At 41.5% G+C, this 24,726-nt stretch overlaps 1 protein-coding gene across 1 annotated transcript; it reads left to right on the top strand.

Annotated features, from left to right (window-relative positions):
• Nucleotides 1–3,586: 3,586 nt before the first annotated feature.
• On the top strand, nucleotides 3,587–5,335 carry LOC126416972 (uncharacterized). Its single transcript, XM_050084854.1, has one exon. The coding sequence runs from the start codon at nucleotides 3,587–3,589 to the stop codon at nucleotides 5,333–5,335; it is 1,749 nt and encodes a 582-aa protein (XP_049940811.1).
• Nucleotides 5,336–24,726: the final 19,391 nt, after the last annotated feature.

The raw sequence follows: 24,726 nt of genomic DNA, 5'->3' as shown, positions 1-24,726 counted from the left end.
CATCTTTATTCTTAGCCAATACAAATCTGTAGTAGGGAGGGACACAGTGAAGGGTAACTGGAGTAAGTGAATTCATGTATAAAACCATGCAAATTTATTTTTCAGTAATAGGATTTCCATTGCTGCACATGTGTTAGAATAATAATTATAGTCATTTATCTTGAAATGTGTTAATTTGTTTCCAAACTTGTAAATTTCCACAGAGTTGCCATATACTTCTACAGATTGTTAGTTTTTCATCACTAACCATGATCATTGAACGCAGCAAGTGTGAAAGAAATCAGATATTTTAGTTGAAAATGTTTACCTTTTGTGTTGTTTTCATCGAGTGAACCATTAATGAATGTGTTCATTACATTTGTCAGGCAATTGACCAAATACACAGTTCCAACCCATCTGATATAAAATGATCTTCTGGAAGTGAAGTATGTTGTCAATATTTGCTCTCATAGAAGCTGCCACTTTTGGAACAGCTGCAGTCAAGGTATTAATGAATTTTTGATACCAGTAAATGCACAAGTAGGTACATACAAAAGAAATTTATTCTTTCTCTGATATGTAGCCTACATAGTGACTCTGGATTAACATAGTCTTTTACAGATCCATAACTTTAAATGATGATTACTGAGTTATACAGTTAGCTTGGTTTTAAATTTATGTTGGTTCAAAACTCTAACTTTCACATGTGTTGTAAGTATATTGTAACACAACAAAAGCACTTCCCTAGAATTTGAATATGGGTGGGAAACCTACGTGTATTGCATATTGTAACTTGTAATGATTATATATTTCATGATTTATCTAAAATTTATTGTAACTAACAGAGACAAATATCACTAGTATTGCCACTTCTCTTCAAAGGCCTTCTGCATAGTGCTCCAAGTGTCAAAAAATTGCTTGTTCATGTCAAAGTAAAAGGTTTGGTTATTTTAGTAAATAATAAAGTTTTTTGAGCTAGTAAAATATTTTGAGAATATGAAAATTTTTGTTATTCTAGATTACATCCAGTCACACCTAGACCATATAAACAGGCTCTTGGGTAGCACTTTCATTTCTCTGTAGCTAATGAGACCACTTGCCATACTTCAGGTGCATAAGTGCAAACTTGTTACAAAGATCATCTGAAAAAGTCAGCTAGTAAGAAATGGTTATGAAGTTACTTGTCATCCAAAATAACAATACTAATCCAAATGAAGGGGTCTTCAAATACTGGTGTCTTTTATGCAGAACAAAATCACAAAGCTATTACATTATTGTGAAGTTTCAGCAGCACCACTTCAGATCTCGCACAAAATTACTAGCTTGGAACTATGTGAAATGAGCAAGGAAATAAAAAAAAGCACAAATTCTAATACGACATACTTTTATTGCCTCAGTAAATTTTTTATAACAACTTAATACATCAGAATCAAACAAATGTGGAAACAAAGTGTAAGTGACATACAAGTGGACATCTGATAGGTCAAATAGTCAGTTGGCTTTGGTAGTGTGATACGCACAACAGTAATGCAGAAGTTCAATAGTCAGAAATAATTTTGGTGTGTTAACTCTATTATAAATGATTAAAAGATTTTCAGTGCTTACTACAGTGAAACAACTCTGAACATTTCCAAAGGGACAGAAGCATGTGTTGCAGCTTCACCCAAAATAATAAGCTTTCTTGAATGTTTTGAAATAACTCAGAACTCCAATTAAATTATGATTACTGTTTATTGAGGGAGCCAAATATCATTACTGGCTCACTTCCCATTTTCCAAAAATACTCTGAGACTTAAGCAATGAAGACAATACTCATGAGTCTAATTATATAAAAGGACAAATAACTCCCAAAGGTCATTTAATAAAGAAAGTAACAGACACAAATAAAAAATAAAATAGTGTATACATTAAACTATATCCTACAGTGTGCCAAAATGTAGTAAATGACAATATGTTCTTATATGGACATTACACAATCAAACAAAAATACTGGGCACCAATAACATAGCAAATCTAGAATGAGATTGCCAAATTACACTGATCAAAATGTGAGAACTGAGAGATGACATAATATTTTTCATTTACACAGAAACATACATTCATACAAGCTCACAGTGAGAACATACATGATACATCTATTTACAAAAGAATAAATATGCTAATACATCATCCACAGATTCTATGTGAAGTGGTTTTCATGGACATGAAGTAAATAAATAAGTCCTAAACATATCATCATTTAAGAAGTAATAATAAACTTTAAAGACAATATGTAAATCCACAATATACTGGAGTACAAAACATTCTTAACCTTTTGTAGACACGCACCATCAAACAGAAAATCAGAGTCCGCTCTTACTAATGCAGAATATATTTCTCATTCGAACATGTACAGAGGTAAAATTTTCCAAACAGTTTGTGTTATTTGGTAGACTTGGTACATCAGTTAGTTCTACAAATAAATTTGTGAATGGAGTTGAGGAAGTTAGCCACCAGTAACCCATTTAACCTTCCCTTAAATTGAATGTATTACTAGTTACATGTTTTGAAGAGACAAATTATTTAAGTGGTGTGTTCTTGAACAATGAACACCTTCAACACCAAAGTAACTACATTTGCATCTTTACTGTAGATTACTCTTATTTCTAGTAATGAACCATGAACTAAGCTGTTGATTTAAGCCGGCCGGAGAGGCCAAGCGGTTCTAGGCGCTACAGTCTGGAACCGCATGGCCGCTACGCTCGTTCGTTCGAATCCAGCCTCAGGCATGGATGTGTGTGATGTCCTTAAGTTAGTTACGTTTAAGTAGTTCTAAGTGTAGGGGACTGATGACCTCAGAAGTTAAGTCCCATAGTGCTCAGAGCCATTTGAACCATTTTGTTGATTTAAAGAGATACTGTACATTGTGGCTGTTTTTACCACTTGTAGCTGTATGTTGTAATAGTGTTTAATAATGAGTTCTTTTAAATGTGAAGTTTGCGGCAATGAGTACAGTTACCGCAAGACTCTGAAGAGGCATATATCCACAGCCCATCCACAGAAGCTGAGCGAAATGATGCCTCCTGTTACAGATAAGGAACCTTCGTGTACATACCAACGCTACATATGCGACAAGGATTTTACTTGTAAAAGTAGTTTAAAACGCCACCAACAAAATATTCATGGCCAACCGCAACAGCAAGGGTTTAAGTGTACAATGTGTGCATTTGAAACCGATTCAAAAAAGTGCTGGATCGATCATTTTCAGTCTGCACACGGATTATGTGTGAAACCAGAAGCCCTGGAATTCTCCAGTGAAGAAGAATTTTTAAAATGGAAAGAAGAAATGGAATGTGCTACACATTCCAAATTCATTAAAAGCTGTGGCACTAAATTTTACGATGAGGGCCCCACATGTTATTACGTTTGCCATCGCTCAGGTCAGTTTACCTCCAAAGGTGATGGGAGAAGACATCTGAAATTGACAGGAAGCAACAAAATTAATGGCAAGTGCCCTGCAGAGATTAAAGTGCAATACAAAGAAGGAAAATGCCACGTTACTTTTGTGTCCACTCACGTTGGTCACGATCTGGACCTAAGTCATCTCAACCTGACGGAAAAAGAACGGATGAAGATAGCTGAAGACATTGCTGCAGGAATCCCATTTCCTACTGTCCTCCAAAAAATTCAAGAAACAGTGCAGAGTTCGAATTTGGAGAGAGTGCATCTTACAATGATGCAGGATTTGCATAATATTGCAGCTGCGTATAACCTGTCTTCAAAGTCAGTCAGACATTCAAATGATGCGATCAGCGTTGAAGCTTGGGTGCAAGAAGTGCAGCAAAGTGACAATCCATGTGTATTGTTCTATAAGCCTCAAGAAACAATTAATGATCTGTACCCTGAACTGAAAAGTGAAGACTTTGCATTAATTATAATGAACAACGCACAAGGCGAAATATTAACAAAATATGGAGGTGACTGTATTTGTGTCGATGGAACTCATGGCCTAAATGGCTATGATTTTGAAGTTACAACATTACTTGTACTGGATGATATGAGGCAAGGATTTCCATGTGCTTTCCTCATATCTAACAGGAATGACTCAGATGTTTTGAGTATATTTTTCAATTGTGTTAAGTCTCAGGTTGGACAGATTTCCCCAAAAGTATTCATGACGGACCTGGCAGAATCGTATAGTATCGCTTGGAACAAAACAATGGGACATCCTGAAATGAGACTTTTCTGTACCTGGCACGTCGATAGAGCCTGGAGGGCCAATATTAAGAGCAAAATTAGAAGTTTGGACAAGAGAAACGAGGTGTACAAACTTGTTAAATCGTTAATGCAGGTAAGAGATGTTGCTGTGTTTCAAGAATCGTTGGTAAAAGCATTGCAGAAACTCAACAGCGATCCAGAGACTTCAGAATTTGGTCACTATTTCAAGACGTATTATGAAAAAAATGTGAAGTGTTGGGCATATTGTCATAGGATGCGATCCGGACTCAACACAAACATGCACCTGGAGAGCATGCATAAGACATTGAAATATATACATGCTAATGCAAAGCAGGTAAAACGTTTGGACAAAGGTATATCCGCTTTGATGTCGCTTGTAACAGCAAAGCTGTTTGACAGGCTCATTGTCAACGTGAAAGGGAAGCTAACAAGTAAAATGAAAAACATTCGCCGTAAACACAAATGCAGCATTCTGATGAATAAGGACTCAATTAGGAAGGTAGGCAGAGGTTGGGAAGTACCAGCCACAAAATCACATGAAGTTTACCTTGTACAAGAAAATAATATCTTCTGTAACTGTAAATTAGTGTGCACTGACTGTAAAGTGTGCATTCATAGGTATTCCTGCACGTGTATTGATTATAGCATTAAGTTAAATATGTGCAAGCATATACATAATGTTTGCCAACTAGACAGTACAGAACAAAATCCTTTTGAAATTTCTGAATTACAAGATGCAGTAGCTACAGATGTTGGAGATATGTCTTGCATTAATGAGAAAGAAGTGATTTTGAAGCAAGTAAGTGGAAATGCTAATTCCTGCACCCCAGAAGCATTGGCAGAAGAGAAGAGAAAAATTATTTCTAGGTTTTCAGAAATTGTTTCTGGTATGTCAGCTACTGAAGTTCAGCTGGCTAACAAAATGGTGACTTCGTTGAAGGTTAATGTAGGTGCTGTTTGCACCAGTAGTGGTATCTCTTTCATTAGCCCACAAAGAAGTCTCAAGAGGAATCTTTTGCCCCAGAGGAGGCTGTTTTCAACAAAGAAGACAAGTTCCTCAAAACGCATATCCATGGCAGTTCCTAATGCAGAAGAAACCAACAACATCCTGAGAACACTTCTGGATGAAGATTTATAGCACATTAGCTAGCATGTTGGTCTCGTATTGTGGAACATGTTGGTTCTCTTCTGTGTCCTGCCATCCAGATTTAGGTTTTTTATTATTTCCCTAAATCACTGAAGGCAAATGCTGGGATGGTTCCTTTGAAAGGCCAAGGCAGATTTTCTTCTCTGTCCTTGAAAGTGCCACAGCTTGTGCTCTGTTTCTGATGACTTCACTGTTGACAGGATGTCAAACATCAATCTTCCTTACATCTTCACCATCCTCTGGTATGTCAGTTCTGCTGATGTGTGGGATATTATGCACTGCCAGGAACTGATGCTGCTTTTGCCACCAGCCTAGAATGGTAGCATTGCTAGGTCACTCCGCTCCCAAGCCGAGCTGGGCAGTGATGACTGTGATTCAGGCTCAGTGTAATACCTGTTGATGACTATGCATTTGTCACCCATCCCTAAATTAAAACAGAGTAAGTTACAATCATCAACTTGTAATATATATTTATTTTTTATCCAGCTAGATGAGTAACACACATACAACTGTTAAACAGGTTAAATATTTTCTTATTCTAGCTGGGAAAATATCTACATCTGATTGTTCACAATCAATCACTCCGCTCCCAAGCCGAGCTGGGCAGTGATGACTGTGATTCAGGCTCAGTGTAATACCTGTTGATGACTATGCATTTGTCACCCATCCCTAAATTAAAACAGAGTAAGTTACAATCATCAACTTGTAATATATATTTATTTTTTATCCAGCTAGATGAGTAACACACATACAACTGTTAAACAGGTTAAATATTTTCTTATTCTAGCTGGGAAAATATCTACATCTGATTGTTCACAATCAATTTTCCTGATAATGTAACTCATTTACCTAAAAATAAATTTCATAAATAAATATTATTTCATGATCTGTATAAACACATGGAGGTGGAATTAGGAATGAGTGGATAAGTCATTCTGATATACAACTCAGTTGAAAGCCTTTTTGATTCCACTTTGTAGTATATATTTTACTTTTTTTTTAAATCCCCTATTTCAAAAGTTATCTGTAACCAAATGTCTCATATTCTAGAATGTTTTATTTTTAACTGGTTGTTATTTCCATAATACTGGCACATAGTTTGTACCCCTAATTTATCAGGGAACAAAAATGACTTTTGTATTTGGAAACAAGTAATAATTTCAAACTTGTCATTAATCCAAGTAACATCCTGACACAGATGCTAACAGAGTAGATACTAAGTCTCACTGGCTGTCTGCTGGATGCAGATATTGATTGATTGTTTGAATGGGGAGAGGGATCAAATGGTGATGCCATCAGTCCCAAGTTCCAAAATGTCAGAGGCTGCGGGAGCAAAAAACCAACAGCACAGTCTAGTCGATGGCAAAAGAAAACAGTCAAAGATGCAGAAGGAACCCTGGGGTTGCAGGAAGAATAAAGAACAGGAGTAGGGGGAGATCATAATGTGCCTCACTCATGCTATGTGCAACAGGGTGCTGGAATCACTGCAAACCCACGCCGGTCCCCACATCATACCATGACTGTGACAATCGGGACAACACCAGGGGAAGATGACACAAGAAGAGGGGGTGGGGAGGAAACAGCACAAAATTCCAAACAAAATGGAGAGAAATGGGGGCGGGAAACCTGGCCGGAATGAAGGCAATGATGAAGGCCTCCAGTTATGGAAGAAAATTCAGGTACTTAAATATAGGGGACAAACCACTTTTAGGATGATAACCGAAGACAGATGTAACTACGCAAGGTCGTCTGCTAACGTCTGTAACAATGAAGAGTGGAAGAGCATGTTTAATGCGAAAGGCCAAAAGATGGGGGAGTCTAGTAAAATATGGATTACAGTGAGGGGTGGGGGGCGGGGGCAGATCATTATGGAGTAAGAGGCTTGAGTCAACCTGGTATGACCAATACAAAGATAGCAGAGGATGGTAGATCCGCTGTAGGCCATGCGGTACGAGTCCCCTTATTGCAAGAAGTTTATTGGGAAGGTGGTGGACTCAAAGAGTCAGCCCAAGACTGAGCAAAAAGGAATCTGATGTGAAGCAATACGGTTTCGCATCACACTGATAAACCATAACCTTGACACCCGAATAAAGTGGTCATTATCAATGTGGTTGTCCTTACAGCCTTTCTGAACAAAATGAACGCCTTGCCATTCCAGACTGCCCTGAAGTTCACCAGTTTGGAAGATGAGGTCACTATGAGAAATGACACCCTGAAACATATTCAAAGGCTATTGAGGAGTAATGGACATCAAAATGCACTAGTCAGCCACACCAATGGCCACCTGGAATATGAGCTGTTGCTGAGAGTTCCAATGCTCCAGAACGACAAGCCACTACTCCTAGGCATACACAGGGAGGTAGCAGCTCAAGTATCAGAACTGTGATCCCTGTGTTGTCAGAGGACACAAGCAAAAGAGTACATAACACCCCAAGCACATGAAATGGGTACCATGCTAGCTGTAGAGCATGAAAAGGACAATGGCTTCAGGTAAAAAATGGAGGAGCTGGTAAGGCCACATGCCAAAGACTTCATGTATGGTGGTGTTCCCCTTGTGGCTCACACCATGGAGACCAAATTTAGAGGAGTTCAAACTCCAAAGAGGGACCAAACACTCCAAATAGGAAAGTGAAAAGCAAGAAGAATAAAACTGTAAGAGATAGCAAAAAACCAGGATTGCCAGGCCAGTGTAAGCAAGGAAACAGAGATATAAAGAAAGGGAAGAGGGAAAGAAGTGAGGACAGGGATGGATGAGCACGGGAGAGTTAATGCAGCCTGGAAAAGTAGAAAGGATTCAATTACTAGGAGCCTTATGTGCTCCATGCACAAACTCACAAAATAGTTATGACCTCACAAAGTAGTTATGACTCCTCTCACTGGGGAATGGGGACGGGGGATGGAGGGATGGATGCAGATATGGAAACATGATCCTGTGATGTTAAAGATAAATAAATAAACTTTTAAATACCTGAGTGTTAGTGGATTTGCTCCAAATATCCACTGGCCAAACTGCAAACCTGGGGTACAGAGGTCCAACTGGCCTTCCTGACAAGTCTATTTCTCATGCACCACCATCCATTGGAGCAGACAAACTATCCAACACTGTTGACACCATTATAGTGGCATGCTGTATTGCCATGCTAGGTGTCAGTCATGACAAAGCATCATAGTGTACACAGCTACTCACTGCTTACTCTAGAGTCCTGCAAATAAATATTAAATTTACTAAGCATATACGAATTCTGAGATAACTCACAACTCATCTCAAAAATGTGCATAACATAGAATCAGTCTCTTACCTAGAGTGAAACGAAATGACCGTATAGCATTTCTGTCCGGGAGATCCTATGCAGAACCATTCGGCTGCCTACTGCAAGTCTTCACCAGATGATGCCACTTTGGTGATTTGCATTTGAAAAAAAGGTAAAATGGTGATAATGGCAACACATAACCCAGCCCCCGAGAGGCTAGACTCTCCGACTTGGACAGGAATTGCACCTGAGACCCTGCGTACCTATCAGTCTCTCTAACCACACAGCTACTGGGACAGACATAGCTAGCTAAGGTGGCATGTTGGATGTGTTGCTGCCATTTTCAGTGACACTTGCTGTGTCACACAGACAAACCGACAGGCCCTGTAAGTAAATATTAAACCAGAGTGCAGACATAGTGCATTGGAACAGAACAGTAACATTGAGCATATGTGAATTTAGTGATGAGTCACAGGGCATTTCTGTATAGTACATAACACTGAATTAATCTCATACCTGGTGTGCTGTGTGGAAGCTCTTGCTTTCATGGTTTATCGAAAGCACCGTTCTAAACTCATTCACTGACAGGTCCTGTAAGTAAACATTAAATCACAATGCAGGCATTGAGTATTGGAACAGGAAAGAAATATTGGACATACATAAATATAAGGATGACCCATGAGGCATTTCAGTATTGTGCCTAACACAGAATTAATCTCATACCTGGTGTGGTGCGAGGAAGCTCTTGCAGCCATGGCATACCAAAACCTTGCTGATCACACTCAGTGTCAGGCTCTGTAAGTAAACAATTAAACAGTAAATCACAATGCAGGCATTGTATATTGGAATAGGGAAGCAACATTGGGCATATATGAAGATAGAGATGTCTCACAAGGCATTTCAGTATTGTACCTAACACAGAATTAATCTCATACCTGGTGTGGTGTGAGGAAGCTCTTGCTGCCATGGCATACCAAAACCTTGCTGATCACTCAGTGTCAGGCTCTGTAAGTAAACAATTAAACAGTAAATCACAATGCAGGCATTGTATATTGGAACAGGGAAGTAACATTGGGCATATATGAATATAGAGATGTCTCACAAGGCATTTCAGTATTGTGCCTAACACAAAATTAATCTCATACCTGGTGTGGTGTGTGGAAGGTCTTGCTGCCATGGCAACCCAAAACCTTGCTGATCACACTCAGTGTCAGGCTCTGTAAGTAAACAATTAAACAGTAAATCACAATGCAGGCATTGTATATTGGAACAGGGAAGTAACATTGGGCATATATGAATATAGAGATGTCTCACAAGGCATTTCAGTATTGTGCCTAACACAAAATTAATCTCATACCTGGTGTGGTGTGTGGAAGGTCTTGCTGCCATGGCAACCCAAAACCTTGCTGATCACACTCAGTGTCAGGCTCTGAAAGTAAACAATTAAACATTAAATCACAATGCAGGCATTGTATATTGGAACAGGGAAGTAACACTTGGCATACATGAATATAGAGATGTCTCACAAGGCATTTCAGTATTGTATGTAACACAGAATTAATCTCATACCTGGTGTGGTGTGTGGAAGCTCTTGCTGCCATGGCATACCAAAACCTTGCTGATCACACTCAGTGTCAGGCTCTGTAAGTAAACAATTAAACAGTAAATCACAATACAGGCATTGTATATTGGAACAGGGAAGTAACATTGGGCATACATGAGTATAGAGATGTCTCACAAGGCATTTCAGTATTGTGCCTAACACAGAATTAATCTCATACCTGGTGTGGTGTGTGGAAGGTCTTGCTGCCATGACATACCAAAACCTTGCTGATCACACTCAGTGTCAGGCTCTGTCAGTAAACAATTAAACAATAAATCAGAATGTAGGCATTGTATATTGGAACAGGGAAGTAACATTGGGCATACATGAATATAGAGATGTCTCACAAGGCATTTCAGTATTGTGTGTAACACAGAATTAATCTAATACCTGGTGTGCTATTTTGGACCTGTTGCTGCATTGGTTGACTCAAAGTTTGTTGCACATACGAACTGACAGGTACAGGATTATAAATCATGTTCCATGCATAGAACAGAAAAATTGCACTGGAGATGTGTGAAATAGAAGATATATCACATGCAGTGTGGTCCATTTCATGGAATTACCATCACATACCAGGTGATGCTTGTTGCATGTCTCACTGCTGTGTGTGCCACTGTGTTTTCACTCAGTAATTCTAATGGTATACTTAATCTGCCATACAGAGAAAGCACGTTATTCTCCAAGCATTTACTCAATGCGGCATATTAAATTTTCATCAGTGTTATAGCAGCCTATTACTTGTGAGTCATCTGTGTAGAGGATGGTATCAGACTGAACAAAGCATGACATATCATTGTGTACTCTAAGTTCAAACTTATTTGCAGGTTCCAGCAATACTGATAGAATGACTGAGTGGAAATACAGCAGCACACCACAGCAAATAAAAAATAATTTAACTGTGCTAACCCAGGAATTGTTCACTTCACCACAAAAAAAGGCTGTGGAATGTTTATGTGAAATACACTATTTGATAAAAAAAATGTGTCAAAAAGATATGTGTACCAGTAATTAAAATGATATCGTGGAGTTAACAATGCAGGATACTAAGTAACAAAACAAAATCATGAACACCATAAATAATATCACTGATTAAATTTTAAAAAAATATATCTTGTGCATATTTTATTTCAATCATCACCTAATGTATTATTTTTTGGGGTTCTCAGAAAACTAATTTCCTCAATGCTTTTAGACTACAAAAAATACTATCCGAGCCATAGTGGGAGCTGAAACATAACACACAGGTTTTTCAGTGAGAGTGATTCAGCCAGAGACTAGAACTACATGAAAAAACTCCACATCACATGAACATGAAATTTATAAATAAAATCTGAAAGGGGAAGTATGACAAAATAGTAATAATAATACTGAAGCACACATGGTAAGATATCTGAAGGATATTGATACTATATCATACTGTAGAAAATGTACCGAATGATAATAATGTCAAGTAGCAGCCCTATCTGTCTAAAGAAGTAACACCATATGCACTACCACAATAGATTATTGCCTTCGGTGATAACCATGTATTGTCTACCTGAAGGAGTAACTACATATGTATTATAACCTAGATTATGGTTATCAGTTTGTATAAAGAGGTGGAATTGATAGGGAACTTATGTCTCTATCTTCATTTGTATGAGGCATGTTATGTAATGATAAAATTTTGAAGTGATTTTCATGTCAGAATGTTCATACTACATCCCAATGTAGAACTAATCACAACATATTTGGGCACATGAACATTTAAAATATTTTAATATTAAATGCAAATAGTTGCAAATTAATGGTACAGACCTCCATCCAGAAGTGTTCTCAGGATGTTGTTGGTTTCTTCTGCATTAGGAACTGCCATGGATATGCGTTTTGAGGAACTTGTCTTCTTTGTTGAAAACAGCCTCCTCTGGGGCAAAAGTTTCCTCTTTAGACTTCTTTGTGGGCTAATGAAAGAGATACCACTACTGGTGCGAACAGTACCTACATTAACCTTCAACGAAGTCACCATTTTGTTAGCCAGCTGAACTTCAGTAGCTGACATACCAGAAACAATTTCTGAAAACCTAGAAATAATTTTTCTCTTCTCTTCTGCCAATGCTTCTGGGGTGCAGGAATTAGCATTTCCACTTACTTGCTTCAAAATCACTTCTTTCTCATTAATGCAAGACATATCTCCAACATCTGTAGCTACTGCATCTTGTAATTCAGAAATTTCAAAAGGATTTTGTTCTGTACTGTCTAGTTGGCAAACATTATGTATATGCTTGCACATATTTAACTTAATGCTATAATCAATACACGTGCAGGAATACCTATGAATGCACACTTTACAGTCAGTGCACACTAATTTACAGTTACAGAAGATATTATTTTCTTGTACAAGGTAAACTTCATGTGATTTTGTGGCTGGTACTTCCCAACCTCTGCCTACCTTCCTAATTGAGTCCTTATTCATCAGAATGTTGCATTTGTGTTTACGGCGAATGTTTTTCATTTTACTTGTTAGCTTCCCTTTCACGTTGACAATGAGCCTGTCAAACAGCTTTGCTTTTACAAGCGACATCAAAGCGGATATACCTTTGTCCAAACGTTTTACCTGCTTTGCATTAGCATGTATATATTTCAATGTCTTATGCATGCTCTCCAGGTGCATGTTTGTGTTGAGTCCGGATCGCATCCTATGACAATATGCCCAACACTTCACATTTTTTTCATAATACGTCTTGAAATAGTGACCAAATTCTGAAGTCTCTGGATCGCTGTTGAGTTTCTGCAATGCTTTTACCAACGATTCTTGAAACACAGCAACATCTCTTACCTGCATTAACGATTTAACAAGTTTGTACACCTCGTTTCTCTTGTCCAAACTTCTAATTTTGCTCTTAATATTGGCCCTCCAGGCTCTATCGACGTGCCAGGTACAGAAAAGTCTCATTTCAGGATGTCCCATTGTTTTGTTCCAAGCGATACTATACGATTCTGCCAGGTCCGTCATGAATACTTTTGGGGAAATCTGTCCAACCTGAGACTTAACACAATTGAAAAATATACTCAAAACATCTGAGTCATTCCTGTTAGATATGAGGAAAGCACATGGAAATCCTTGCCTCATATCATCCAGTACAAGTAATGTTGTAACTTCAAAATCATAGCCATTTAGGCCATGAGTTCCATCGACACAAATACAGTCACCTCCATATTTTGTTAATATTTCGCCTTGTGCGTTGTTCATTATAATTAATGCAAAGTCTTCACTTTTCAGTTCAGGGTACAGATCATTAATTGTTTCTTGAGGCTTATAGAACAATACACATGGATTGTCACTTTGCTGCACTTCTTGCACCCAAGCTTCAACGCTGATCGCATCATTTGAATGTCTGACTGACTTTGAAGACAGGTTATACGCAGCTGCAATATTATGCAAATCCTGCATCATTGTAAGATGCACTCTCTCCAAATTCGAACTCTGCACTGTTTCTTGAATTTTTTGGAGGACAGTAGGAAATGGGATTCCTGCAGCAATGTCTTCAGCTATCTTCATCCGTTCTTTTTCCGTCAGGTTGAGATGACTTAGGTCCAGATCGTGACCAACGTGAGTGGACACAAAAGTAACGTGGCATTTTCCTTCTTTGTATTGCACTTTAATCTCTGCAGGGCACTTGCCATTAATTTTGTTGCTTCCTGTCAATTTCAGATGTCTTCTCCCATCACCTTTGGAGGTAAACTGACCTGAGCGATGGCAAACGTAATAACATGTGGGGCCCTCATCGTAAAATTTAGTGCCACAGCTTTTAATGAATTTGGAATGTGTAGCACATTCCATTTCTTCTTTCCATTTTAAAAATTCTTCTTCACTGGAGAATTCCAGGGCTTCTGGTTTCACACATAATCCGTGTGCAGACTGAAAATGATCGATCCAGCACTTTTTTGAATCGGTTTCAAATGCACACATTGTACACTTAAACCCTTGCTGTTGCGGTTGGCCATGAATATTTTGTTGGTGGCGTTTTAAACTACCTTTACAAGTAAAATCCTTGTCGCATATGTAGCATTGGTATGTACACGAAGGTTCCTTATCTGTAACAGGAGGCATCATTTCGCTCAGCTTCTGTGGATGGGCTGTGGATATATGCCTCTTCAGAGTCTTGCGGTAACTGTACTCATTGCCGCAAACTTCACACTTAAAAGAACTCATTATTAAACACTATTACTACACACGAAACGCTCTTCACACGAATAGTTCACACACAGACGGTACACGATAAAACACACCCAAAACACTTTGAACACTATAAAACACTTTTAACACTTTTCACACGCAATACACGATGAAACACTTCTAACAAGCAAAACACTTCACACGCGAAATATGTTAAATAAATCGGCTAAAAGAACAATGCTCTACCGCAACGTGCAGCCGAACGCGGAAACCACATGGGTCAACTGAAACGATGCCCAGTCCACGAACAAAGACTGGGAAAACCGGTGGTGAACCGGTGGCCGGTGGGGGTGAGTGGGCGGGTCTTGTTCCGGGTGAAATCCTAGCGCTAACGTTTCCTCGGCGTGCTGCCACTACCGGATAGAGGAGGGGTAGCTGCGACAGCGACAACTTCGTTGCACACGGAACCCTGGACGTTTGAGTGAAGAGTTACTGCTAATGCAACCTCGACTATTCTGGTCGGCGGGTTGTTGCTCCCAGGGCTGCTGAGCCTGGCAGCGAGTGACGTGTTTCGAGGTGGTGAAATATTGCAGCTGTCTTTCTCTATTTGTTATTCTTCATAGAATTTAGCATTATTCTTATTAGTGAATTGCAAGCAGCGGTATTTTCTGCCTTGTGGCCGCTAACGCTCCAGTTACGTGCCCTGGAGGTTAGCACACGTTTCCGGCAGTGTAGCTTTCCTCGTCGTGTTGATGCTGTCCGACACGGTGTGTAGTTCGACAGCCTCTTGTATTATACTGTGCATTTTTTTTTGAGGTCTACCTTTGTTCTAGCGTTTCCTGAAGATGTAGTGCTGTCTGTCTCTTTGCCCTTGCTTGAAAATATCTCATAGTTGTACCGGTGATCGCATGTTAAGTGGATTGGTTAGTCGGTCGGTGCTTAAGCTGCCCCTAGTTTGAGTTGCCATCCTGTACAACTCCTGGCTGCCTGTCTCACCTTACCTTATGTTCGGGTTACCTTCCCAGGTCTACCCTTGGAACACTGGCTGAGAAGCGCTTGTCCTGATTCCTTACAGTGTGATGTTTGTTTTAAGGATATTTGTAATTTTCTAATTATTGTTGGTGTGGCCTTCAGCCGAGAAATGATTTCACTTGTTTCATAATAAGGCCTTCAGCCATGTTACAATAAGTTCTTTTTAAAGCAAACTTATTCTAAAAGCAAATTATTTGTTGAAATGTGTGCTATTTGGGATTGTTTTCCTGACTTCTAATTCAGGGCTTCAGCCGTTTGTTACTTGAAATTGTTTATGCCTTCGGCCGAGTAATAATTTCACTATTTTTGTAGTAAGGCCTTCAGCCGTGACACAGTTTGTTATAAAACTAAGTATTTATCTTAATATATGCTATGTGGAATTGTTCTTTTGACTTGTAATTCATGCCTTCAGCCATTTGTTATTTGAGGTTTTTGTTGGTGGAATTTTTTTTCCTGTGATACAGCCTTCAGCCGTCACACAGTCAATTGTGTTTTTTAAGAGATTGTTTTAAAATCTCAATTGCTTTAAATAAAGTTTTACGTATTTGTTGTGCAGCCAAGAGTAACTGACTACGGCCCCGTCCACAATCGTGTCCTTACCCTGTCCCATCCTGAGAAATCAGCTCTCAGCATTACTATATGGAGGAGAGGTATCTTGTAGTTAAGCTGTTGTCCCCACCTTGCTCTTAAGAAAACGCTAAATACGAAAGGATATAAATGCATTTTACAGCAGTGTGTACTGCGTGCGGTAGATGAACAGTTCGGAGACGATGACTGCATCAGCTTGTCGGTGAAGTTCTGGTACACCCTGTATATTGTAATCAGTAATGTCCCTATAAGATTCCCTTGGGATACTGCAGAAATTGGCTCTATTCTGTCGAATTCATTCCATTAAATACAACGTACTGAGTTTTTTTCTCTTAGAAAGTTCTGAATGCAGTCATAGATTTGGTCCGATACTCTGTCAGCTAATATATTGCTCAGTAAACGAGAGTTCGGAATTGAATCTAATGCCTCCTACGTGTCAAATGATACGGTATCAACATGGCCGCCTTTGCTGACAGCGATCTTGATCTTGTGGACGAACAGAGGTTTCAAATTCATTCAGTATTTATTGTTGCAAGGGTGTATATGAGGTACATGAAATGGTTACGTTTATAGATCAACAGCACAAGCCGTTCTGAGGTGCCACGTATCGACTCATGCTGAAGCACCCATACTAGTACGTGATGTGGCCACCACAGGCGGCAATGCAGGCACTGACTCCGGTGTCCAGTCGATCGCACAGATGGCGGATACCGTCCTGGGATACGTTATTCCACGCCTGCTCGACCTGTTCAAGTGCTTCTGTAGAGTTGTTGATGAGTCGTAAAAGTCACTTTTGCAAGGTATCTCATGTGGGAGGGAGAAAGAGGTGTGAATTTTGATTTAAATTCAATAAATGAAATGCAAGGAGTGCTGGTCAACATACACTCCTGGAAATTGAAATAAGAACACCGTGAATTCATTGTCCCAGGAAGGGGAAACTTTATTGACACATTCCTGGGGTCAGATACATAACATGATCACACTGACAGAACCACAGGCACATAGACACAGAGACACAGGCAACAGAGCATGCACAATGTCGGCACTAGTACAGTGTATATCCACCTTTCGCAGCAATGCAGGCTGCTATTCTCCCATGGAGACGATCGTAGAGATGCTGGATGTAGTCCTGTGGAACGGCTTGCCATGCCATTTCCACCTGGCGCCTCAGTTGGACCAGCGTTCGTGCTGGACGTGCAGACCGCGTGAGACGACGCTTCATCCAGTCCCAAACATGCTCAATGGGGGACAGATCCGGAGATCTTGCTGGCCAGGGTAGTTGACTTACACCTTCTAGAGCACGTTGGGTGGCACGGGATACATGCGGACGTGCATTGTCCTGTTGGAACAGCAAGTTCCCTTGCCGGTCTAGGAATGGTAGAACGATGGGTTCGATGACGGTTTGGATGTACCGTGCACTATTCAGTGTCCCCTCGACGATCACCAGTGGTGTACGGCCAGTGTAGGAGATCGCTCCCCACACCATGATGCCGGGTGTTGGCCCTGTGTGCCTCGGTCGTATGCAGTCCTGATAGTGGCGCTCACCTGCACGGCGCCAAACACGCATACGACCATCATTGGCACCAAGGCAGAAGCGACTCTCATCGCTGAAGACGACACGTCTCCATTCGTCCCTCAATTCACGCCTGTCGCGACACCACTGGAGGCGGGCTGCACGATGTTGGGGCGTGAGCGGAAGACGGCCTAACGGTGTGCGGGACCGTAGCCCAGCTTCATGGAGACGTTTGCGAATGGTCCCTCGCCGATACCCCAGGAGCAACAGTGTCCCTAACTTGCTGGGAAGTGGCGGTGCGGTCCCCTACGGCACTGCGTTGGATCCTACGGTCTTGGCGTGCATCCGTGCGTCGCTGCGGTCCGGTCCCAGGTCTATGGGCACGTGCACCTTCCGCCGACCACTGGCGACAACATCGATGTACTGTGGAGACCTCACGCCCCACGTGTTGAGCAATTCGGCGGTACGTCCACCAGGCCTCCCGCATGCCCACTATACGCCCTCGCTCAAAGTCCGTCAACTGCACATACGGTTCACGTCCACGCTGTCGCGGCATGCTACCAGTGTTAAAGACTGCGATGGAGTTCCGTATGCCACGGCAAACTGGCTGACACTGACGGCGGTGGTGCACAAATGCTGCGCAGCTAGCGCCATTCGACGGCCAACACCGCGGTTCCTGGTGTGTCCGCTGTGCCGTGCGTGTGATCATTGCTTGTACAGCCCTCTCGCAGTGTCCGGAGCAAGTATGGTGGGTCTGACACACCGGTGTCAATGTGTTCTTTTTTCCATTTCCAGGAGTGTATAACTGGTTTATTCAGTGAAACTGCATGAAATGGCATATGCAATAATTATTGAAATTTTATCAAATTCATTTAGCAGTCACTCACAAATTATTCAAATAATGATAAACAAAACTAAAAAATTTGGGTCGCCAGATACTGTAAACAGTATCAAATAAAAAAAAAAAACAACAAAAAATAGAATTGAATTGGCACCAAGAGCTCACAACAAGTGAATTGTATAAGGTGCCTGCCCTGGTATTTGCCTTTTAACATGAGCAATGTATGACTTCATTCTAATTTAATATATAAATAAATTACGAGAGACGGGTTGACCTGGTGTATTAAATGTGGGAGGAATTAAAAAAAAAAAAACAGCTGAACATATGACTCTCTTAGCGGGCGAACGGTGAATACTGTGCCTTGCGGCTGTATGAGCATCTAACACATTGCAAAGAAATTGAAGAAAGCGAAAGAAGAAAGCGCAGCTAGGAAGGCAGGCGTTTTCTTTATTACCATGTTCATAGTGTGATTGGCGTGGCGGTGGAGTCGGCTGATTGCGTGCGGTTGCATCAAGACTCTGCCGGCGTCGTAGTTGATAGCGTCTAACATGCCCTATGCTGAAAATAGTGACCGAAACCTGCTACTGGAAGTTATCATTACTGGACGAGGGTATGCGTCCATCTGCAAGTGCAAACCTAGGTGAAACCGCATTAAACTGTTCTAACAGTACTACCATCATCGGACATGTAGTAAATTAAAATGATCCTGAGTTGAGCTCTTGATAATGCGCACAGTGAGTGAAGCTCGCCTACTTGGATTTAACAAACTTTGCTCTCTACGCTGTTTGCGACGAATGCAAAGTGCATTGTCTCATGACAAGCGACAAGAGAATCGTTGCGACTTATCGGAAGCAGTCAAGAGTGAACTCCTGCCTCCTCAGAAGCAAAATTCGGAATGCCCAAAATACTACTGCGCTCCTCGCACCTGGAGAGAGAGGGCCACTCCCCTCAAACGTCTTGTCTCCGCCCTTCCGCAAATTACGTAGCTCTTATATTTTTCGCTTTTTGTCCCATCATGTCCCACACTTGCTCGACTGGAGACTACTCCAGAGATCTTTCTGGTCAGGGAAGTTGCTGCACATCTTGCAGAACACTCTGAGTTTCACAGGCAGTGTGTATGGGTCAGCATTATACTGTTGTGATAACACATCACCTTCCTGGTGCAAGAACATCAAAAGAATATTTCTAACAATATACTGCATATACCGACCGTTGATTAGCGTCCCTACCAGGAACATCAGAGGTGAACGAGAGTTGTACTTGAGAGATTCCATGCCCTCTTTTGCATGTTGCCTCTAATTTTTATCAGTTTTATTAATGTTCTATGTCATTGCGCGGTAGTAACAGACCGAATAATGTTATTGTAATGAGAGTATTTGCACTGAGAGCTCAAAAAATACTTTTCACGGGATTCCTATGTAAGTTGGGTTACTTACCTGTGTGGCCTGTGCGAGGCAAGCATCGGAGGACATGGCACACGGCATTTCCGGTTGGGGGCAGCACTTCCCTGATTTCTGAGGGGTTCGTACAATAGGCTTAAGTGCCTGGTGGAAAGACTGAGGTCGATCGAGTTTCGCCTGTTGTATGCAGGGTGAAACGATGTGCGAGACGTCTGAGTGTCGCCGCAGTTTATGTGTTTACTATTCCAGCTCGTCCGGAACGAAGATTCCTGGCACCGACTGACTGCATTGTCCTCTTGATTCTAAGAATACTTGTGGACCGTGCCCTGCTGGGTGCGACTGTCTGGCGCCGGATGGCCGGTGGTCTAGGCAGGTTGCTTTCGTAGCCAGTCAAATGGCAAGTTCAGTGCCCTCAGCTGAATAGCAGAGGCATGATAAGTCAACTTAAACTGAGGTTAGTTGACGTCATAAAGCACTGCTCTAAATTGGAGGAAATGGTCGCTACTGGCGGGAATGATGCTCTGTGACAGTGTAGGGGAATTTTGGAATCAGCACTGAATGATGATTCGCGGTTTTCGAGGAGAGTAGAGAGTTGAGCAATGCTGGCTTCGCTCTTGCATCGCATCACAGAGGAATTGGGGATCCGATTTTCCTCGAAGTCGGACGGTCTTGCGACTTGGTCGCTCGTTTTCGGAAGAAGAATTCTCGAACAGCCTTCGCAGCCAGGGGTTGACACAGAGTTTCTGCACAGCAGAAGTCGGCGCCTACATCATCAGAACGCTGCCTACCGACGACGTGCTGCAGATTTCATTGCTGATACAGTATTTTGAGACCCGGCGTTGTAGGACCTTATCAATTTTATACTGAATCCCTCAGCAGCACGCGCTCTCGCTTTGCTACCAGTCTACCTTGTTTGTTTCTCCATGTGATCCCATTTGAGCTCTCACTAATAACTGCGATACTGCTATATAGTGAGGAGATTAAGATTTGATTCATTAGGACCTCCAGTCATTATCGTCAGTCTATTGCGTCACAGAGAGCAGGAGTCCTTTGTTCTCGAGCCAACTCTTTTTCTCATGATACGAGGTGCATTCAAGTTCTAAGGCCTCCGATTTCTTTTCTAATTAACTACTCACCCGAAATCGATGAAACTGGCGTTACTTCTCGACGTAATCGCCCTGCAGACGTACACATTTTTCACAACACTGACGCCATGATTCCATGGCAGTGGCGAGTCTGTTTTGACCACTGGAAAATCGCTGAGGCAATAGCAGCACGGCTGGTGAATGTGTGGCCACGGAGAGTGTCTTTCATTCTTGGAAAAAGCCAAAATCACTAGGAGCCAGGTCAGGTGAGTAGGGAGCATGAGGAATCACTTCAAAGTTGTTATCACGAAGAAACTGTTGCGTAACGTTATCTCGATGTGTGGGTGCGTTGTCTTCGTGAAACAGCACACGCGCAGCCCTTCCCGGACGTTTTTGTTGCAGTGCAGGAAGGAATTTGTTCTTCAAAACATTTTCGTAGGATGCACCTGTTACCGTAGTGCCCTTTGGAACGCAATGGGTAAGGATTACGCCCTCGCTGTCCCAGAACATGGACACCATCATTTTTTCAGCACTGGCGGTTACCCGAAATTTTTTTGGTGGCAGTGAATCTGTGTGCTTCCATTGAGCTGACTGGCGCTTTGTTTCTGGATTGAAAAATGGCATCCACGTCTCATCCATTGTCACAACCGACGAAAAGAAAGTCCCATTCATGCTGTCATTGCGCGTCAACATTGCTTGGCAACATGCCACACGGGCAGCCATGTGGTCGTCCGTCAGCATTCGTGGCACCCACCTGGATGACACTTTTCGCATTTTCGGGTCGTCATGCAGGATTGTGTGCACAGAACCCACAGAAATGTCAACTCTGGAGGCGATCTGTTCAACAGTCATTCGGCGATCCCCCAAAACAATTCTCTCCACTTTCTCGATCATGTCGTCAGACCGGCTTGTGCGAGCCCGAGGTTGTTTCGGTTTGTTGTCACATGATGTTCTGCCTTCATTAAACTGTCGCACCCACGAACGCACTTTCGACACATCCATAACTCCATCACCACATGTCTCCTTCAACTGTCGATGAATTTCAATTGGTTTCACACCACGCAAATTCAGAAAACGAATGATTGCACGCTGTTTAAGTAAGGAAAACGTCGCCATTTTAAGTATTTAAAACAGTTCTCATTCTCGCCGCTGGCGGTAAAATTCCATCTGCCGTACGGTGCTGCCATCTCTGGGATGTATTGACAATGAATGCGGCCTCATTTTAAAACAATGCGCATGTTTCTATCTCTTTCCAGTCCGGAGAAAAAAAATCGGAGGCCTTAGAACTTGAATGCACCTCGTATTTCAGTATACCCTATCCTTTAACCTACTGTGTGTGTCGACAATCATGCACATTCATATTCTGATGCATAATAAATCTCATTGTAATATTTAATCCGCATATCATTTCGTAGACGTATGCAGAATCCCATTTGCTGTTGTTTATTATGATAAAGTTCTCATTTTTTGAGTAGATTACGATTTTTATTACATTATTGTGAGTGTGCACTTCTTATTTTACCAACTAGCAGGATCCACCATCATTTCCTTCCGTTACCGTTGTGTGCATAATTAATTAGCTGGTAGATAAGGAGGGGGTCGAGTGCCTGTCTCGTTCTCATGCAAAATTCGTCAGAATTAAAGAGGTAAAAACTCTTCTCCACCCCGGCACCTCGCAAGCTTATCGCACCCCAGACCATAACGCCTGAGGTGTCTTGGACAAGTACGCCGTACGAGACAGCACTCACTAGGTCTACTCGTACACACAAACGACAATCACTTGTGTGCAGGCGGAATATGCTTTCATCGCTGAAGACCACGGCGCGCCACAGCATCTTCCAAGTGATCCTCTGACGGCACCAGTCGAGCCGTGAACGTTGATGGTGTGACGTGAATCGAAGAGATGTTGTAGGTGGGCTGCTTCTGTGTTGGCAGCGCTGTGTAGCGCTTTGCATTGGATCTCTGACTGCGCTTTCTTTGTAAGAGACCCCTGTGGCTGGTCGGACTCGTTGTTGGAAGTTAATCGCCAGTACTGTTGAGCAGTTGGAAGTTAGTCGCCAGCAGTGATGGAAATTCTGTTGGACAGTTGGAGGTGAACAGCCAGCAGTGATGGATGTTACATGTGAGAAGTTAGGATTGACTGAGGGTAGAGGTCTGAAATGTTAGCGTAGGCTAACGATCTGGAAGTATCCGACTTGGAGATTGAAAATTATTCATGATTGTATATCTTTGTACTGTATGTCAATTACGATTTATATTCGTGTTTGAATTGGATGTCACATTACTAAGGTAAAAAAAAATACATTATTTGGTTTGCAACAAAATCTTTCCTTTGCTAACCACATGCCTATTAGTAGTTAGTGGCTTTAGTAGCTAGAATCTTTTATTTAGCTGGCTGTATTGACGCTCACTATTTTTTCTTTTTTTTTTTTTTTTGAGCAGTCAGATTTCGTTGCGCTAGGATATTGTGGGTATCAGTCATTCAGCAATTTAAGTACAGTCTCACTCATTTAAATAAAGAAGTTTGAATGTGCGTATCCGTAGTCCTACTGTTAATAACCGGTTCGCAACTGTTCATGTTGACACGTCTCGACTCACACGCTTCTTATATCTGCTGTGGTAGCTCTACGATCTGCCACTGCAGTCCTTACAATACGATGATCCTACATTTACACCTACAATACGAAAGAAACCGTACGGTGCGTGGCAGAGGGCACCCTGTACCACTACTAGTCATTTCCTTTCCTGATCCACTCGCAGACAGAGCGAGGGAAAATGACTGTCCATATGCCTCCTTATGAGTCCTAATTTCTCGGATCTTATCTATGTGGTCCTTAAGCGCAATGTATGTTGGCGGCAATAGTATCGTTCGGCAATCAGCTTCAAATGCCGGTTCTCTAAATTTTCTCAGTAGTGTTCCTCGAAAAGAACGTCGCCTTCCCTCCATCTGAGTTACAGAGGCGTTCGAACCAACCGGTAACAAATCTGGCAGTCCGCCTGTGAATTGCTTCGATGTCTTCCTTCAATTCGATCTGGTACTGATCCCAAACACTCTAGCAGTACTAAAGAACAGGTCGCACCAGCGTCCTGTATGCAGTATCCTTTACAGATGAACCACTCTTTCCTAAAATTCTCTCAGTAAACCGAACTCGACCATTCTTCTTCCTTCTCACAATTCTCACATGCTAGTTACATCTCACATCGCTTTTCAGTGTTACGCCCAGATACCTAAACGACTTGACAGGACACTAGTAATACTGTATCCGAGCGTTACAAGTTTGGTCTTCTACTTATCCGCATCAACTTTCATTTTTCCACATTTAGCGCTAGCTGCCATTCATCACACTAACTGGAATTTTTGTCCAAGTCGTCTTGTAACTTCCTACAATCACACAGTTTCGACACGTTACCGTACACCACAACATCATCAGCCAACAACCGCCAAATCATTTATAGAAATAGAGAACAACAACGGTCCTATCACACTTCTCTCGGGAAATACTGACGAAATCCTTGTCTCTGATGAACACTCGCCGTCGAGGACAACATACTGGGTTCTATTAAGAAGTTTTCGAGTCACTAACTTATCTGTGAACTTATTCCATATGCTCGTACCTTAGTTAACAGCCTCCAATGCGGCACCGTGTCAAATGTTTTCGAGAAATCTAGAAATATGGAATCTGTCCTTTGCTCTTCATTCATAGTTCGTAGTATATCAAATGGGAAAAGGGCAAGCTGATTCGTTGTTGTAAGCTTCTCAGTCTCAAGGAAGATTATTATATTTTAACTGAGAATATGTTCAGAGCTTTTGCAGCAAACCGAAGTTAGCGATATTGGTCTTTAATTTTGCCGGTTCGTTCTTCTATCCTTCTTATATGTTGGAGTCACCTGCGCTTTTTTCAGTCGCTTG

Source organism: Schistocerca serialis, chromosome 8 (assembly GCF_023864345.2).
Source record: "Schistocerca serialis cubense isolate TAMUIC-IGC-003099 chromosome 8, iqSchSeri2.2, whole genome shotgun sequence".
Lineage (NCBI taxonomy): Eukaryota > Metazoa > Arthropoda > Insecta > Orthoptera > Acrididae > Schistocerca > Schistocerca serialis.
This window is presented reverse-complemented; position numbering and strand designations above follow the sequence as displayed.

Coding starts and splice junctions, on each gene's coding strand:
- LOC126416972 (XM_050084854.1), top strand. CDS start 3,587: ATGAAGATAGCTGAAGACATTGCTGCAGGAATCCCATTTCCTACTGTC.